The sequence below is a fragment of the Lethenteron reissneri genome, chromosome 23 (genome assembly GCF_015708825.2).
Source record: "Lethenteron reissneri isolate LAM-NWPU_2019-01 chromosome 23, ASM1570882v1, whole genome shotgun sequence".
Classification (NCBI taxonomy): Eukaryota; Metazoa; Chordata; class Hyperoartia; order Petromyzontiformes; family Petromyzontidae; genus Lethenteron; species Lethenteron reissneri.
In genome coordinates, this window is record NC_083801.1 from 3,256,693 (window position 1) to 3,276,437 (window position 19,745).

The 19,745-nt window shown below is 47.5% G+C and overlaps 1 protein-coding gene across 6 annotated transcripts in view; it reads left to right on the forward strand.

Moving 5' to 3' along the window:
* Positions 1-19,745, forward strand: part of LOC133345853 (la-related protein 4-like) — an 81,963-nt gene that overhangs the window by 15,031 nt on the left and 47,187 nt on the right. Inside the window, exon 1 of one of the 6 annotated variants that reach the window (XM_061556886.1) lies at positions 7,804-7,949. The exons of the other annotated variants lie outside the window; for them this stretch is intronic. Within the exon in view, the coding sequence (XP_061412870.1) occupies positions 7,935-7,949 (15 nt within the window). The 5' untranslated portion in view covers positions 7,804-7,934. Of the gene's footprint in view, positions 1-7,803; positions 7,950-19,745 lie in introns of those variants that run through there. 6 annotated transcript variants of the gene reach the window in all.

The window sequence follows — 19,745 nt, forward strand, 5'->3', positions numbered from 1 at the left end:
GTTGAGTCGGCACAAGTCCTCCCTTTAGGGTCCCTAAAGTACATACCAATTTGTTGTTGGAGGTTATCGGCGATTGTCGCTTGGTGAGATGATCTCGTGCCATAGGAATGTGGAATTACCATTTAGCTCAGACCAACCACTGAAGATGAGCACTGCTCTGTGCTTGTTTGAGTAGGGGACCGGCTTAGTTGACTGTATCTGTACTCTGTTAGGACAGAACATGATACTAGTTAGCATAAGCATAGCAGAGCGAATTGGTGTCTGGGTGATGGCTTGTAGCTCGAATAGAGAACGTGATGTTAATCAGTGGAATGAGGGATGTGCTTCTCACTATTTTGGAATGTCCGTTTAATAATTGTTAAAAGTAATAACTTATTGGTCCAGTCATTACACTGTTGGATGAAGGCATCCCATGCCATTGTGGTCATGAGGATTGTTTGACCTGGTTAGCGCAGGTCGATGAACGGGCAAGATGTTAACTACCTTGCCTGGTATACAGGAGATTGTGGGTTGGATCCCGACCCTGACGCCTATATATTTGTATTTTGCATGTTCTCCCCATGGTTGCGTGCATTTTTCTCCGTGTCTTCTGTTTTTTTCCCTCCACATTTAGAATCAACATCACGCGTTTTGAGTATTTGGCTGCTATAAATGTCCACATGATAAGCCACTTCGTTGAGCTATCATTTGAGCTATATAGCTCAGTGCGCTTTACCTGGTAAAATAAAAATAGTTTCATAAATAGTTTAGTTTTAGGATCAGATCACCACTGACATTCTTCGTGGCCAGGAATCGAACTTAGGATCATAGCGCAGTGGACTGTTTAATAAGCACAATCTTGTTACACTCTACGTATAAAACACGGCAAGCGTAACGTATGGTAATTTATTGACATTATTGCCCAACAGTCGAGTAGCGTCGTCGTAATGCAGCAGCAATCCCTAAACACCTAGGAGCTGTCATCGGTAACTTGGCGAAAAGTGTTATTTATGCCCTTGTGATCTGACAATTTCACGGACAGGCACAGTTTGCGCATGTGTAGTGACATTGGGGATGTCGCTGTATGGTGCCGGCCCGGAAGGGTCGTGCCGTTCGATGTTCCTACATCGTGAACAGCGCCATGTGGGTGGCTGTGTGTGACACAGCCCTAGCGGGGACAGCGCCGTGTGGGTGGCTGTGTGTAACACCAGCCCTAGCGGGGACAGCGCCGTGTGGGTGGCTGTGTGTGACACCAGCCCTAGCGGGGACAGCGCCGTGTGGGTGGCTGTGTGTGACACCAGCCCTAGCGGGGACAGCGCCGTGTGGGTGGCTGTGTGTAACACCAGCCCTAGCGGGGACAGCGCCGTGTGGGTGGCTGTGTGTAACACCAGCCCTAGCGGGGACAGCGCCGTGTGGGTGGCTGTGTGTGACACCAGCCCTAGCGGGGACAGCGCCGTGTGGGTGGCTGTGTGTAACACCAGCCCTAGCGGGGACAGCGCCGTGTGGGTGGCTGTGTGTAACACCAGCCCTAGCGGGGACAGCGCCGTGTGGGTGGCTGTGTGTAACACCAGCCCTAGCGGGGACAGCGCCGTGTGGGTGGCTGTGTGTAACACCAGCCCTAGCGGGGACAGCGCCGTGTGGGTGGCTGTGTGTGACACCAGCCCTAGCGGGGACAGCGCCGTGTGTGTGGCTGTGTGTGACACCAGCCCTAGCGGGGACAGCGCCGTGTGGGTGGCTGTGTGTAACACCAGCCCTAGCGGGGACAGCGCCGTGTGGGTGGCTGTGTGTGACACAGCCCTAGTGGGGACAGCGCTGTGTGGGTGGCTGTGTGCAATACCAGCCCTAGCGGGGACAGCGCCGTGTGGGTGGCTGTGTGTAACACCAGCCCTAGCGGGGACAGCGCCGTGTGGGTGGCTGTGTGTAACACCAGCCCTAGCGGGGACAGCGCCGTGTGGGTGGCTGTGTGTGACACCAGCCCTAGCGGGGACAGCGCCGTGTGGGTGGCTGTGTGTGACACAGCCCTAGTGGGGACAGCACTGTGTGGGTGGCTGTGTGCAATACCAGCCCTAGCGGGGACAGCGCCGTGTGGGTGGCTGTGTGTAACACCAGCCCTAGCGGGGACAGCGCCGTGTGGGTGGCTGTGTGTAACACCAGCCCTAGCGGGGACAGCGCCGTGTGGGTGGCTGTGTGTAACACCAGCCCTAGCAGGGACAGCGCCGTGTGGGTGGCTGTGTGTAACATCAGCCCTAGCGGGGACAGCGCCGTGTGGGTGGCTGTGTGTAACACCAGCCCTAGCGGGGACAGCACTGTGTGGGTGGCTGTGTGCAATACCAGCCCTAGCGGGGACAGCGCCGTGTGGGTGGCTGTGTGTAACACCAGCCCTAGCGGGGACAGCGCCGTGTGGGTGGCTGTGTGTAACACCAGCCCTAGCGGGGACAGCACCGTGTGGGTGGCTGTGTGTAACACCAGCCCTAGCGGGGACAGCACCGTGTGGGTGGCTGTGTGTAACACCAGCCCTAGCGGGGCATGGCGAGCACTGGGATAGTGCGGGCACCACGCACAGCGTGTGGTGGGGGGAGGCTCCCACGAGGGGGAGGGGGTAAGTGTCAGCCCAGGGGCAGGGTTGCCCCGGGCCGTGGCACTCTGGTTGACCCCGTAGACACGTGATCCGGAATGTCCACACGAGGCCCCAGGTGGGGGGACTAGGGGGTGATCACGTGTCTGGAGAGAGCTCTTGAGAAGGATCGAGAGGGAACGAGAATGTTCAAGAAGGCGGGCGGGGCCGATGGCGGAGCGGCCCCGACCTTATGGGGATATAAGGCGGGTCCCTCTTGGGCCGGGGTCGCTGCATTCTACAAGCTAGAAGCTCAACATCTACAAGCGGGAAGCTCTACATCTCAAGCTAAAGCTCTCCATCCTACGAGGCAACCACGTGGTCGGGAAGACCCGAGTGAGGGATCGACCCTTCGTAGCAGTTAACTCGCTGTAGTCTGGTAAAGGGGTGGTTACCCCTTGTGTTACGTGTTACGAATAAAAGTATTGCCTCGAAAAGGAACAACGTCTTTGACTCAGTTGGACCCACTACACATGCCGTGACAAGTGAAAAGCGTGAATACGAGTGTCCGGTGAAGTGCTGTGGCTAAGTGGTCGGTCTCTCGGGGGGAATGGGGGTGGTCTGGATCAAGCTGTTCGCTTCCCCATCCTTTACTTGCACCCGTGGGTGGAGGCATGGGTTGTGGGAGATGCGGATGAGCTGGCAGGGGGAAGACCGGGAGGGAGATACACAGATAGAGTGATACAGATAGGGCAGTCGGTGCCGTTTGAAGCATGTGACCCTGAGTGTATGGCGGCCGTGCGTGCGTGGATCAAGCGGGGAGGAGGGGTAGTGATGCTGATGGGATCGGCATGCTGTTGCTGCATGATTAACGCAGCGGCGAGATTTTAACTACCTCGCCTGGTATACAGCAGATCGTGGGTTCGATCCCAACCCTGACGCCTGCATATTTGGAGTTTGCGTATCTCTCTTCCCGTGGACGCGTGGATTTTTCTTCGACTCCTCCGGATGTTGTGAAAGTCAGTTTACGAGTTTAAGCATACATTGCATGCATGTTTACATTTTAAAGCTGAATCAGCTATGAAAGTCGTTGTGGAATTATTACGCACAAGCACTTGTGTGTAATTGTCCGTGACTTATTTAAACATAATTTTAAAGAAAATGGTGTACACTTAAATGTTAGTGATATTAGGCAAGAGTGTTTTGAGTTGTTAGACGTTGGAAGAGACTTGCTCAGTGCCACGGTGGCGAGACGTTAACTATCTCGCCTGCTATACAGGAGGTTGTGGATTCGATCCCGACCGTGACGCTTGGTGTATATTTGGAGTTTGCAATGATCTTCCCATGGTCGCATTGATTTTTCTCCGGGTCCTCCGGTTTTCCCCTCCACATTTAGAAACATGCGTTAAGAGTATATAAGCCACTTCGTTGAGCTATCATTTGTGGCCAGGTAGCTTCTGAAAAAGAGCTACATAGCTCAGTGGGCCTTACCTGGTAAAATAAAAAATAGTTTTATGATGATGTTTTCCAAGATCCACACCGCGGGAGATGTGGACACCTGACACACAAATGGAAAATCACAGACTCTCACTCGCTCTCTGTCCCCTGTGTGCAACAGCGGCTGCGAACACCAAACCACGGACCACCTAAATTGCCACTGCTCCCCAATATACACGTGAAAGGTGGTGGGTAGGGGAAGGGCTACCCCCCCCCCCCACACTCATAAAAAAACAATTGAATGACTCAAAGAAAAAACACATTTGTCAATAACGCCGTGGCTTTAAAAGGAAAGGTATATAATAATGTATGGATGTTGAACTGCTTTTGCACCATCACGCGGAAATGTATAGCAGCAACAATGGTGGCCATTGGCTACCGTACATAGCCGACCGTGCTAATGGCCAGAAATGCAATGCATTCACCAATAAACGCTGCCCTAAAAAGACATATATAGAGTAAAACCTCGTTATTTCGGTATTTGATCATTCGTAATTGGGGATAATTTGGCACGGCTGCGCTTTCGGCATATACACAGTATATTAGTAATTCACCATGAGCCGAATTGCCGTACCGAATGGTCCAATTTCGGCATGCACGTGGAGTGACGCCGCACGCCACGACCAAAACAACGACTCGGTCTGGTGGCGGCGCGCATGGTCAGCGTCGGTGCGGACCCGTCGTCGCTTTGGACTTTACCTTGTTTATGCACTCCGTGCAAGCCAACCCCCGCAGAAATGTCGTCCACCTACCGTACATCAAGAAGTAATAGAATGGGACTGAAGTATAAATCCCGTAGTCTGCGAGACAAATCCAATGTTTTGGAAGGAAGGGATGCAGGTGTGTCAATGCGTATGGTGTGTGAAGAGTTTGGAAACAAATGATATTGGGGCAGGATGCACTAGGGAGTCCCATTGTACATAATTCGGAATATTTGATAATTCAGCAAGGCCAGAGCCCCGTATGTGTCGAATTGACAAGGGTTTACTGTATAAATAAAATAGGGAATGTTTTGGGCAGTGGACATACTTTATAAAGGAGAAAGATGTGCTTTGTGCCATGAAGAAAGGCCATTGCCCGAAACGTCGCCTGTTGTGTAAATTGAATGACTAATTCGGTTCGAACGGCATCTCTTAGAAATGCTCAAAATAGGCCGTACGAAAGAAGCTGCTCGTAAGGTAACGGTGGTGAGCATTCACGCGACAAGACGCAGTGTTGTTTATAACCTTGGTGATCGATTTAAGTTGTGGTGGCTGATGGCAGCAGTGGGAGAAACGAGGCAGACCTTTAACTCTGCCCACCCCCCTCACAGAGTAGAAACTGACGTAGCCCTGGAGCGTGATTGGCTCATGGGCCAGCCACTTGCAGCGGGTTCACCACAGACAGAGGAGGCTGCCTTTGCCCAGCAGGAGTCAAATGACAGCCCAAGCCATTTGCGAGCTATTTGACACAAAGACAAAGATGCCCCGTATAGCCTTGAAAGACCGTTTGGGACAAGTGCTATTAGCAAGCACCTATCAGAATGAGAATCTTTATATATCCTGGAGAAATCGTATGAGCTGTGAAGCTCTTTTTCACAGATATCCAGTTGGGGCGGGTCAGAAAGTTACAAAAACAAACAATGCAACAAAAAAAGATTGCAGTGCAAAGTATAGTAAAGGTTAGCAAATCAATACAAATGAATATGTTAAATAGATTAAGTATATCAGTCCAAACGGCATGAGTACACCAATTTCCAAGCTTGGGCAAATGCAGAAAAACAACACCAAGAACAGTCACAGTCCCTCAATAAAATTGCACATTAAAATTGGTCCTATGAAGGCTGGCACGGGACATGAGGGGGTGGGTGGCCAGCACTACAGCTGGCCTCCGTTGTCTTCCCAGTGACTCATTTGAGGTGCTCGTCGCGCAGTGCGCTAACCACTGCGCCACCGCTCCCCATGCACGCTCACGTGCAGGCGCGTTGCGAATGGCTGCGCACAGATGTCAAGCTTGTTAGCTTCGGAATCGTGACGGCTGGATACATATTGAAGTTTGAGCTTACTCGAATTAAACTGGCGCTTACTTGACAAGAAACCAATGTACTTTACTTGTTATTCCTACTGATAGAATAACAATGTCTAATGTGAATACGTTTGTTCTGTAGCCCTTATTGCATGTTAACTTTGGATTGCATGTATGTATGTTGGTCTTCTTGTCCACCGTATGTAGCATATAGCCAATCGTGCTAATCGGAGGTGCGGGGTGGGGGACAATAACAATGGTTGTTGCATGGCGTTCAAATGCAACTCCATCTCCATGCCGTGTACAAAGCGACGAGACCTGTTCATCGTGGGGAACGAGGAGGACTAAGTGTGTGTATGTTACGAGATGGGCGGTCGGGAAGGGGAAACGTCTTAACCCTGTGCTTGAGTAGAGGGACGGGGAGTCAAGGGTGCCGCAGTGGCGAGATGTTATCTGCCTCGCCTGGTATGGAAGAGGGAGTAGGTTCGATCCCTACCCTGACTCCTGTTGTATATTTGGAGTTTGCGTGTTTCTCTCCCCGTGGTCGCGTGGTTTTCTCGCTCCAAATTTAGATTCAACATTACGCGTTGAGAGCATTGCTGCTGCCATACATTTCCGCGTGACAAGCCACTTCGTCGAGCTCTCATTTGTGATGGACAGGTCGCTTCTGAAAAAGAGCGATACAGCTCAGTGGGCCTTACCTGGTGAAATCAAACTCGTAGTAATAGTAGCACACCTGGGCTAGAGGCAGGTAATTCCAAGCGACGCAGACAGCGGAGGAGAAGGGGTGGGAAACCCTCTCACTGTGAGCCATGGTTGAGTCGAGTCCCCAAGACGGAAAGCCTTGGACTCTCGAGCGGAGGAGAGCACGCCAGGAAGAAGAGATCTAGAAACAAACACGGGGAAAGTTTTCCCGTTATCCATTTGCACCCTTCCTCGTCGCTGAGGATGCGGGCGTTCCATGGATAATGGGATGATTCAGGTATGACAGGAACCATCGGTAAGGGGAGTTGAGCGCCTCGGTTGCGTTTCCCTCCGTAAAGAATGGACCCTGAGTGGAGAAGTGAAAGAATTGCATTTGTGCTCAGAGTATGATTTAGCGTGCTACTCACATCGCGGTGAAGGTCTGTGTTGTGCGTATCACTAATGGAGTCTGAGAGGGACCTGGAGTGGTGTGTGGCATTTGTGTTTCTCATGGATAAGTAAACCTTTCAATATTCAGGTGAGAGCCCATTGGAATTTAAATGTCTTTTTCAAGGGAACGTTTGTAGAATAGCACATTCCATGGCTGCCCACCACACCACACTTCTGTAAACGTATTAGCGCAGACGACAGCACAACTCCCCTTATGCAGGAAAATGTTGTGGATGATAGGAAAATACGGAAGACGTGCGGTGTCGTAGTCGTAGCGTGCTGTGTCAGGTGACGAGAGATGACGGGAGTGGCAAAAACAACAAACTCATCATTATTGTCGCTTTCATATCTGCTTTCACCTTTCATCATCACGTTAATTTTCCTGACCATCATCAGCCTTGGACTCGCCACTGCGCCGTCACTATCGCTCACGGTCCCGCGATACCACGACTCATCTCTCTAAAGCGCTCCATCTCCCCATTGCGCGGCCATCCTCCGCATCTCTTTAAGCCGTGCTGACGGCGGTCCAATTCGCATCCGCCCACCACATGGCAAACGAATCACGCGCGGCAGAGCAAGGGATGGGGGGGGGACTGCACGCAGAGCGAGTGAGCGAGCGAGCTGCCAGAGAGAGCAGCGAGCGATGGTCGGTGGATGTGCATTCGTACGTATGCTGAACTTCTTTCGCACCGTACGTAGCCGATCGTGCTAATCGGGTCCGGCGGGATAATGTAAACTCGTGAAACGAAAACACCACGGCGACTAAATGGCAGTTCCGCACGTGAGTACACGAACCCATGTGTGTCCCGTCGTCGCATCACGCAGCACTTTCTGTCGCGATTCTTCGGCCGTTAGGAAAGCTCTTCCGATATTAGGAAGCCACTTTTAAATCATCTAGATTTAAAACTCGTTTCTTTAGAACTGGTTTTGTTGTGCAGTCGTTTGTTGTCCTTCCTCCGCACCTCCGATTAGCACGGTTGGCTACGTACGGTGCGAAAGAAGTTCAACATACATCTTTGAGTGTTACCTCCTTTTTATGCTTGGTTTTATCTACGTGTGACTTGTTATAATGGATTTGTCCAAACAATAAAATACTGGACCCTCGTGGGGTGAAATGATTTCATCATGATCATCTTCTGCAGTAAGTAGTATCAATAGAAGCAACGGCATTCCGATGTGTCTGTTCTTGCAGCATCGTTAATTTCAGCTGTTGATGTTTATATTTACAGGGTGGCCCAAAAGCCAGGACGTGTAGGGTTATTATATTTCAACAGATCACATTGCATGATTTCATTTATTTTAACAAATGTTCAAACTGACTTCCATTGACATAGATGCACGACGCATACATTCTCTCTGTCGAGTTTTGTAAATGACGGAATTAAGGCGACCCCACAGGAGGAAGACACATTCGTTTGGTATACGTAATTTTCGGTATAAGTCCTACCTTCTGGAACGAATTAACGACGTATACCGAGGTTCCACTGTATATGCATAGATATTTATGGATGCAAATGCATGTGAGGTTCAGCCAACAAAACGTGTGCGAAAGCTGCATTCTGACGCTGCCGGTTTGTGTGAGCTGCACAGGTACACAGAGCATCACAGCACATGCCTCTGGCCCGCACTCGTGCAAGTATTAACTAGTCGCGCGTCATCTGCTATATCGGCGACTCGAGACGCCAAACTGAGATCAAATCTATTTCCACCTGCACGTCCGTGCTCATTACGGGAACGGGGGGCTGTGGGAAACCGAGCGGGCATTTAAAAAAAACATCTCCGGGCTAGCAAGTTGTGGCCGTGTTATTTGCGTGGAGTGGCGCGCGTGGTGTCTTTGGGCTCGACTGAATGTTATCATTGTAAGTGGAGTGGCCATTGTGTTGGAGAGGTGAGCAAGCGTGCGTGAATTGAGCTTATGCCCGCGTGTTTGAATGAGCGTCGCTATGGCACAGACAGCACCTGGCTCACTCGGGAAGACGGGGCCCCAAGGCATGGCAGGATGGCGAGGGCGTCTAAAAAGTGTTTATTGCCATATAGCTGGATGTGGCGCTGCAAACCAGGTTCTTAGCAGCCCTTTGCCCTGGACTCGATTTTCATGGTATAGCAACATCGAGGACAATGAAACTATCACATTTATGATAATTTACAGCCCTTTATGAAGACCTCCCCACGCCGCGTTTGTCATGCGGGCTGTTTGACCGAACCATGTAGCTACGCTGGTCGGTGTAGACTGGCGAAGTGGTCGCTCACGCTGGCGATGTCACTCGTCACTCACGCTGGCAATGTCAGTCTTCACTGCGTCGTGAGCTTTCAGATGCGCTTCTGCGGCCGTCTGGAACGCTTTTCCTTGCGATATTGGAAATCCACTGGAGCTGTGCACTTTCAAATCTAGATTGAAAATTATTTTCTTTGGAACTGATTTTTGTGTTTAGTTGGTTGTCCTCCCCACCAAACCTCCGATTAGCGCAGTTGGCTCCGTACCGTGCCAACGAAGTTCAACACACATTGGCTGCTGCCGCCGGGAATTGAGCTGGGTTCATTACGCAATCGGCCTTCGTGTTATTATGCCATGCACAGGCTGGATGTTGCCTGAGGCGCTGTGGTGGCGAAATGTTAACTACCTCTGCTGGTATGCAGGAGGTCGTGGGTTCGATCTCATCCTGGTGCCTGTATATTTGTTCTTCCTGTCGTCGAGTGGATTTTTCTCCAGGACAGTTTTTTCCCTCCACATTTAGGATCAATACGCGTTTAGAGTAATTTGGCTGCTATACATTTCCACGTGATAAGCCACTTCGTTGAGTTATCATTTGTGGCCAGGTCGCTTCTGGAAAATAGCTGTATCGCTCAGTGGACCTTACTTGGTATTATAAAAATAGTATAGTAGTCCCTTGGCTAAGGGTTTTAATCCGTTCCATGAAAACTACTTTTAACCAAAATAACTGTAAATCGAATAGAGAAATTACACGTTAAAAGCATTAATTCGTTCCAAGATGATCGGAAGCTGACCTTTTTGACCCCTAAAAACATAGCGTATAACATTTAAACACTCAATTAATAAATCAACATGAGAACATGTTAAAGGATTGATAGGAATAGAAGCATAGTTAAATAATGAATAAATAGAGCATAAAACTGTATTACCTAAGGCTAAGAAGATGGCTGGCTTAATGGGGTCGATGGAGAAGTTGAGGTAAGAGAAAATGCATTTTTGGAAGGAGAGTGTCCTTCCATAGGAACCTGTGGAGGTTCAAAAGTGCTCGCTCAATATGTCCAATCTGGGGCTCTTTCTGAAGAATAGTTTTTAATCCCTTTTTCATGCTAATCAATAATTTGCTGCTTCGTTTTAAGGCGAATTACTTTCCTACTTATCTTTTCCTTTTTGCGAATTCACTCGAGGGGCCATTGAAAACACTGTTAGTTCACGTGTAAGTAGAACAATAAGTAAAAATTGCCGAGTCTGCAAGAGATATTCCCACTGCCAAAACAGAAAACGCAATGTAAACAAAGTCCAGGTCTAAACGCTCATAAATGGGGGTCACTGATTGGCTGAGGGCATGGCTCAGCTCCAGTTACTAGCGCTCGGATTGACCGAAATTGACGCCCACGTGCATAACATAAACACTACCGTTAGTCAGAATTGTAACGTTCTTTGAAACCATGGGGTCCTATGGGAGGCGAAACGTTAACTGAAAAACCGTTAACCGATGTCACTGTAACTAACGACAGTAGTGTCGTTAGTTTTTACCTGGATGTCAGTTTTCCTTTGGTAATCACAGGTGGTGGAAACCAAACGACTCTACACCCACATAGCCACATTGCGAATTCAATGCATTGTCTGTGCCTTTAAGCTTCTAGATACATTTAAATCTTGGTAAGGGTGGACAGGCATGTTCATTTATTCCCGACACACCGTAGTGCCGCAGCTATCGAGAAGATTGGCGTGTTTGATCGCGTGGCATCTTTATTTCGTTGGCTGTGTCGGGTGGAGGAGGGCGTACGACACATTGTCGTTCAACTCTTGACTAACAAAATCTACTGTGAATCGCATTGCGGGAAATTCATGGCCAGCCAGGCCATGTCTATGAAATGTCACGGTTTCCCTCCGCACTACCAAGATCCCCCGCTCCTCCGTCAGCCCTTTCCAAGCTGGGACCTTTTGCTTCTGCAAACTCTGGCACATTCTTGCTGTTGAGTGACTACATCATACGGTGAAAACACCGCTTTTTTCAAGATGTGTCATAAGCAACACGTGTCCGTCATGTGACAATCTGCACTGGGTTCGGGATGGACGGGCGACAACTTTGCATCAGTTTCGCTGCAAATGTTTGAAGTTATCCGGTAAAAAACCCCCACCAAATACTAGGTACACATGTGCACTGTACACAACAATGTACTGTCTTGAAGGGATCACTGTGCTACGGACATAACTTACAGAGATCTGGGCTAATCCTGCGGATTAATGCATCGTATTGGATTGAGTTGTAATCGTACAGTATTACCACACTGGGTCGTTTTGTTTGAGAATGCGTATTCTTAAATGTCCTTGCAAGAATACTAATTTGCAGACAGAACCACAACATCCGTGTGGTCACCAAACAGGTGATTTATTGGTTTCAAGTTGTATGCATGCACCGCAGTGTCCCAACACAATTTATATATAGCAGCGTCTAAACCCAGTCACATCTCCAGACGCTTCGCAGAGGAGAGAGAGAGAGAGAAAAACTAAACAACATTTGGGCTCTAAACGTGAAAACGAATGCAGTCTTAAGGTCTGGACTTGAACGAGGGCAGCAGCAGTCTCAGCTGCACGAAGTTTGGGGGGGGGGGGAGAGAATTCAAGGCGGCTACACATACCCGTCTCACCAATTCAAACGCATTCACAGTCGGTGGAGTCAAATTGTGAATTGATCCAACTTACATTTGGTCCTCTTTGTCGTTGTAATTCCATCTGTTTACACGTAATCACAACCACAGGGGGTTTGGAGTTGTATGATTGTATTTGAGTTTACCAGCGATGAATGAAATTCGTAGGCAATGTTTGCTAAGTTCAACATGATAAAAAAAACATTGATTTGAAGGATTCAAATGAAACAGTGTTTCATAATATTGCTTTGGCAATGGGGTGCATAAGCACAAATAATATATAATTTAAATTCAACACGTTCATCATTAACACTGCCCTTGAAAGGAAACGATATATAATAGGCAACGTTTCAAGCAATGTCCCTTCTGCATGGCACAAGTCACATCTTTCTGTCATGAAGTATTTTCATTGCCTGAAACGTTGCCTGTTATTTATATATATTGTCTTTATAGGACAGCGCTATTGGTGAATGTGTAAGAAACAGCTTATTTAACTGCTAATTGTGTAGATTATGAAGTGGGAGACTTGTTGCTGATTTAATAATTTTACGTTTTGAAATAAATGTTTTCTCTGATGTTTTGTAATTGTGGTTGTTGAAGATACACGTTATATGTCCATCGTATTCTACAACTATATATATTATATCACTGGTCTTCGTGATTCCATTGCTGGATAAAGGCCTCCCCATGCCATGTCAGCCATGGCGGATTTTTGACCATACTTCACCATGCCGGGTTCGGGCTGGTGGGTGAAGTTGGAGGGACAGGAAGGGCGGAGATGTATTCCATGGAAGGACAGCATAAACAACTTGGTTGTACAGAAGTAGAAAACAAAACTTGACAAGAAGATTTTGATATCAGAAAAAGGGGGGTTTCTGGATGAGTGAAACGGGGGTCCCTAGGCGAAACTAAACTACGCGGACTTCTTGCTCGCGATCGACTAAGTGCGGTGCCTGCACATTAAGGTGTCGTCCTGATAGTGACGGACGGACGACATGGAATATGGAAGCTATCTTGTCAGAGGCAATATGCTGATTTCATAATGCCTCTCATTGCATCACTTACGTTTTCAAATAAATATAGACGGCATTGATCGTGAGTGGCTGAAAATTGGCCCGTGCCGGGTGCTTTGATGTTGCCACGTGTGGTTAAAGGAAGATATGTCTACGCTTACCGCTGCTGCTGGTGCTCCTACCAGAAACCTGTGCTGAACTCGGAAAGGCAATTCCTGACGATGTAAAATCTATTTGAATAAAGTATAGAATCAGGCATGCAGAGGTAACAATTTACAAAGCGCAGGGGGAGAGAGACGCCAGCAAGAGCAGTGGTGAACTGTAATAATGCAGTCCTTTAGAAACAAACAGGAATAGATGATATTAACGTTTTAAGAAAAACGGAGGGGAATACATTTATGGACGGGGAAATGAAGGTTATTTACGTACCTCTGTGATTTTGGATGGAATGCGCATTATAAGTTTGAATGATTATTGTTTGAATGCTGAAAGAAACATGGTGATATGGGAGACTAGTTGAGAAGGGACTAGAGCGCTTTGAGGACAGAGAGGTTCTGTAATCGTTGTTTGTGAATGGAAAACAAATGGAGGAAATAAGTTGTAAGTGGAATTTTAAGGCTGAAGTTAAGTACAGTCCTGCATGCTTAGATTTTTACAAGTTTTTCGAGGAGTCTTATGGGGACATTTTAACATTCCGGGGGGAGGGGGGGGTGATATAAGAAGGGGAGAGTTACATTTATCTTGCAAGGAGCTTGAGACGAAATATAAGCAAGAGGGAGGGATTAAAAATTGACTGGGTTGAGGAAACTGACCAGTTAACTTGGGAATTATGCTATTACTAACAAATAATTACAGACTTGTACAAACTAGTAATGTCATATTTTTCAACGTCATTTATTGGCAAGAGGTATTGCAGTGTTAAGCAGAGGGAAAGCCGGTGAAGAGAGAGTGGAATATCAGGTCAATATACATAATGTAAGAAAAAACAGTATTGGTTGTTGATCTTGCTTAATACAATTTAAATTTCGATTTAAAGCTTTCGTGACTGCATTGATTCATATTCTTGGTTTTTTCGGTGAAGTCACGTAGAAGGGAAATAATAAAATAATAAAAATAAAACATAATAAGTAAAAATTCTCACGACGTTTCGGCCACAACGCAAGCAGCCGTCCTCAGGTGAAGAATAGGGCTGTCGGAAAGACAGCGTCCTAATGAACACTGCTAAGCTTGGCAGCGGATTTTTGAGCTGGGTCGGAGGAGGAGAGAGCCTTGACAAACTCCTTTATATGTAACCTCCTTTGTCAAGGCTCTCTCCTCCTCCGACCCAGCTTAAAAATACGCTGCCAAGCATTGCAGTGTTCATTAGGACGCTGTCTTTCCGACAGCCCTGTTCTTCACCTGAGGACGGCTACTCGCGTTGTGGGCGAAACGTCGTGAGAATTTTTTCTGATTATGTTTTATTTTTATTATTTTATTATTTTCCTTCTACGTGACTTTACCGAAAGAACCAAGAATATGATACAATTTAATGAAGCTGAAATGAGTGACAAAGATGTTGGGTCTGCAAGTACAGCTTTTGTGCATGTCTGGTCGTTAATGAATGTTGCTAGAACGGATGAAAAAACACCATTTGGAAAGGTAGACGTGGGGAGAGTCAGAAACAAATTCTTTGTTCCCAAATTAAATTAAAAGTATTTGTAGTCCTGCTGAATGTGCCCCATGGAACACAGAAAGTAAGAGCGGCAGCCAAAAGAGCAGGACTGAATAAGCAGGTATTTGTTGTGGAATAACCAGAGAGGAAGCCAGAATTCATAAACTTCTGTGCCGAGGTGCGTTCATTTTTTGCCAAATATTTCGGTGGTTAAGAGCACACACACAGTTTTGCCTGTGCATGAGGTAATTGGTGGGAGCGGCAGTGAAGCGGTTAGCGCGCTGCGCTACGAACCTGGCGACCCGAGTTCAATTCCCGCTCACGGCCAACACCAGTGACGATTATCTCAACCGGTCCTGGGCCTCCTCCTCTAGGTCGAGTCGGCCTCAAATGAGTACCTGGTTTGGTGTGTAAACATCGCCACTGGGGCGACAAAGGTGGCCGGGCGTGGTGCTAGACACCCAGCCCCACGTGTACCGCGCCGGCCTTCATAGGTGCTACTTTCTAACGGCACTTGCCCCAACAGTTTGTGAAGGCTATACAGGGAAAGAAAGCGTTTACTAAAACCTGTCCATATTTTTTCGTGCAGTTGTCAGTCTGATGAGATGTTATCTACATCGCCGAGTATGCAGGAGGCCGTGGGTTCGATCCCAACTACTGATGCCTGTATATTTGGAGTTTGCGTGTTCTCCCCGTGGTCACTTGGCTTTTTATCTGGGTCCTCCGGTTTTTCCCCTCCACATTTAGAATAAACATCACGCGCTAAGAGTATTTGGCTGCTATACATTTCCACGTGATGATAAGCCACTTCGTTGAGCTATCATTTGTAATAGCCAGGTCGCTTCTGAAACAGCTACGTAGCTCAGTGGGGCCTTACCTGGTAAAATAGTTTCATTTATCTGATTTCTCGTGACGAACACTTGATGTACCCGCTCTGACCTGCTCTTGTCCACCTCTCTGTGTCACCGTTGTCATCTCGGAGCACCTTCAAGAAACTTACCCCGGGAATACTTTAGCCTCACGTGGGTCCCAGTTGTTGTCACTGTTGTTGGGTGAACTTGTTGTACGTGGCTTTGAGTCCAACTTTTACAGCTGTTCTTTAAACCCGCGTCATTGTTATTGTTCTCCCCTCGTTATATAATTTTTTTGTTTTAACTTGCAATTGGAAATTAACTTGAAAGTCTTTTTTTTATATAATCTTGCCAATTCTTTGTCGTAGATTTAATGTGCACGGTTTTTTTTCTCATATCTCCGCAGAATATACTTCACCACAAATGGGTTGGACTGGGAATTGAGCTGTGTGCATTACTGTCCCAGTTCCTCATTCTCCCCACTGCTCCCCACTCCCACTGACGGTTTGTGTGTCCACTTTAGGGGTCTCAGCAGTTTGTAAATTTCAACTTGACGATGGCTACGCTCAACTTGCTCGTTAAAAGACCGGTCACACGGGTATTCATATTTTGAGAGGCTGCAAAAAGTTTTACAATTTTACGCGGTGGTGGTGATGATGATGATGATTTTTCTTGTTTACCCATTGAAGTCTCAAATCTTCTTGAGGTGCGTCCTGCCAAGTTTTCGCGGTAGGGAGCAGTGTTACTGCTCAGTACAATCCCAATTGAGTAATTTGCGAGTAATTTTATAGCACTTGCGGATGTTTGGCCCGTACCAGTTACATTGTGCGTTTTTGTTTTAGTTATGGGAGGAGACAAGAGAACCTGGAGGGACACCATGCAGAACAGGGGGAGAACATACAAACTCCACACAGAAAAGGCTGCCTAATCGGGAATCGAACCCACGCCCTTCTCATTGTGAGGCACAAGCGTTGCCACTGCTCCACCCTGCCGCTCGCTACATTCCATTTGAGACCTCCACAATGTGTCTGGTGGACGCGGAGGAGATACGAACGAGATATGTTGGTGCAGACAACACGGGCAGTGTCATGCGTTGCAACATGCTGCACATGTCACAACAGCGTAACCCCATCCAAGCAGAGCAACTTGGGTGGCAGTGTGTACAATGTGCTTTGCTTTGGGATGTCGTCCTCGGGAAAACGTACATTTGTTCAGAGGTCATCATCAATCGCCATTGTCTATCTGCTGCTGGATGAAGGCCTCCCCAGGCCGTTGCCACCCATCTCACCCTGACGCACAAACTACACTAGTAGGTGCTGCAAATCAAATTATGGCTCATGTTTTCAATTCGATAATTTAGAAAATCACAAATTTAACAAATGTTTTATCCGAAGCAATGTTTGAAATGTTTAACTCATTGTTAATGGAAACGATTGGAAATATATGTGAATTATTTAAGAGCACAATTCCTTAATTTACGAATGTAAATGTTTAGTTTTTGTCCGCTGTAGTCCAGTGATTTGATCTCCAGGCATGTGCTGTCTGCCCTCCTCCAAATCTGTGCCCACGTGGCACTCACCCCAATGTGCTGGCAATTTGATTCGACATACAGTTTTTATGAGTAACATTTTGGGAAATGTTGGGGTACCACAGTGGCGAGATGTTAACTGCCTCGCCTGGTATACAGGAGGTTGTGGCTTCGATCCCAACCCTGACACCTGCTGTATATTTGGAGTTTGCATGTCTGTCTCCCTATGGTCGTGTGGATGTTTCTCCCGGTCCTCCGGTTTTCCCCTCAACATTTAGAAGCAACAAGCGTTTTAGAGTACTTGGCTGCTATACATTTCTACACGATAAATTCGTTGAACTATCACTTGTGGCCCGGTCGCTTCAGGAAAATAACTATATAGCTGAGTAGGCCTTACCGGGTAGAATAAAAAATAGTTTAGTTTTAGTGGTTCAGTTTTATTCATGCCACACTTATGGCGCAAGCTTATCATCTCGAAGACGCGACGTTTCACAGACATAGGCCTGCAGTAGCTTAACGGTCAGGGTGGGGTGATGTTGCTTCGTACGGCCTTACTCCCAATTGAGTAATGTTTAGAATGTTGCATATTTTGACCGTGAAACTGGCACACACTGACCTACCCCTTTCGATTGACGTCAGGGTATCTTTGATTAATGTGCCAGCGGTAACAATCGGGCTGGCCTTGCCTGGCCAGTATTGAACCGCAGACCTCTGCAACAAATGGGACACGCGCTACCACCACTGGGCCGTGTCACCGCCCGCAATAATGTCATAGATCGATAGACTGTTCCCTGGCAGGCTGTATCCTGTGACGGTTCATGTTTTCTGTAGCAATGACAAGAGAGCCTAGGCCCCTTTGCAGTCTGCAGGGTTAAGGGTCACAACCATGAGTCATGTGACCCAATGGCTGCGCATTGCCAGCAGGTGGATCTCCACCCTGCCGTGTGGTCACGCACTGTAACGAGAGCCGTGTGTCAGGAGGGACTGAAGCTCCGTCTCCTGATTGGCCGCCACGATTGCTGCAATGAGTGAAGCGTTGGGGAGGAGGTACACATGGGGATTTCGGGTCATGCCAAAAAAAAAATTGTAGCCAAAGTTCAAATGGTGGCAAGTTTTTTGCAAATTGTAAACATGCCCCGGCGGTGACGGGGCCCAGCGTGGAACACGGTCACCACTTGTTGCAGAGGTCCGCGGTTCGAGTACGGCAGGAAGCCCTGGTTAATACTGCTCGGGGTATATTAACCATGAAATACTGTGAGCTGTCTGCTTCGTAGTGGATGTTGAAAGATCCCCTGATGTCATACGAAATGAGTAGACCGTTGTGTGCCAGTGTCACGTTCCAAATGTGATTAATTAGAAATGTCCTTCGAATTACTCAATTGGGGTTATACATGGCGATCATCTTCCCCCATTGGCAGACTCATGTGCAATTGCAGGCCACGTACCGAGTCGCCTTGTGCTATACCGGGACAGCTGCCACTGGGGGTGCGCTTTAAAATGTTTGATACGAGACGTGATGTAAGTTGCTTTTGGCATGTAAAGCGCTTTGAGACGCCTCGGCTTGAAGGGCGCTGAATAAAAAAAATACAATAATTTTTTTCGTGAAATAACTTTTTTAAATATGAGTTTGGAATATCCGTTCAGCAATTTAGATTCACTGTTAATGTAGCCATCGTACACGCAGTGTTTCAATGGAGAACTCTGCACGTGAACATTATTGGCTGACCGTGAGAGCGATAAGCTTGTCTGCTGACTCATCCTTGTCTCCCGTTATCTGCACAGTGAAGTGACGGTTCTGTGTTTCTAAACGAGTGGCCTGATGAATATTTCAACACAAAAGGGAAAACGTCCAGATTACTAAATACCGCTCCCAGTGCGGCGGGACAGTCTTAAGCCAAGCCTGGCATGACATTGGCAACATAACCGTTTCGGTAAACCTTGCATCTAATGCTGACTAGAGGATGTCTGTCCTTTATAAGCTTGACATGAACACAGAATATATGTGAATTCGGCGGGTGTCTAGTTGCTGCTGCTGTTTATAATCTCAGTCATCACGCACACACAATTAAACAGTCTCGGCACCATTTAGGGGCTCTTTCTCGTTAGTTGAGCGCATTTTTTCTTCTGGAAGAATTTTTTTTATATTACTTTTTCACGAATATATGTTTTGTTTCCGTTCACAATAGACATGTACGAGAAGAACAGTCGAGAATAAGCCATTGGGTCGGTGTTGAGGAAGCCGCTGGCACAGCGGTTAGCGAAACTGTGCTGCAAGTCTGGCGAGCTGAGTTTGATTCCCAGCCATGGTGAGCATTAGTGGCGAGTGGTTTCTGAACTGATCCTGGGCTCCGAGGCCCGAACCTTTCACCAATCCACACTGCCCAGCGTGGTGAAGTACGGTTAAACAACCTCCACGATCAACACAGCGTGACATGCAGCGATTATTCGTAAACACTGCAACTTGATGCAAATGATATCGCTCCTGTTTTTATGAACAGAGTTACGCATAATTAAGGTAATCTAGCCGGTTGGAATTGATCTGTTAATTTCCACATTAATCAATAACAGGGTAGGAATAAGCGATGTTCTAACCATACACCGTGCTTTGCTGCTGCACCCCAAAATGTGTACCCAGAGTACACATGATGTCTAGACAGCGTTGTTCAGACTA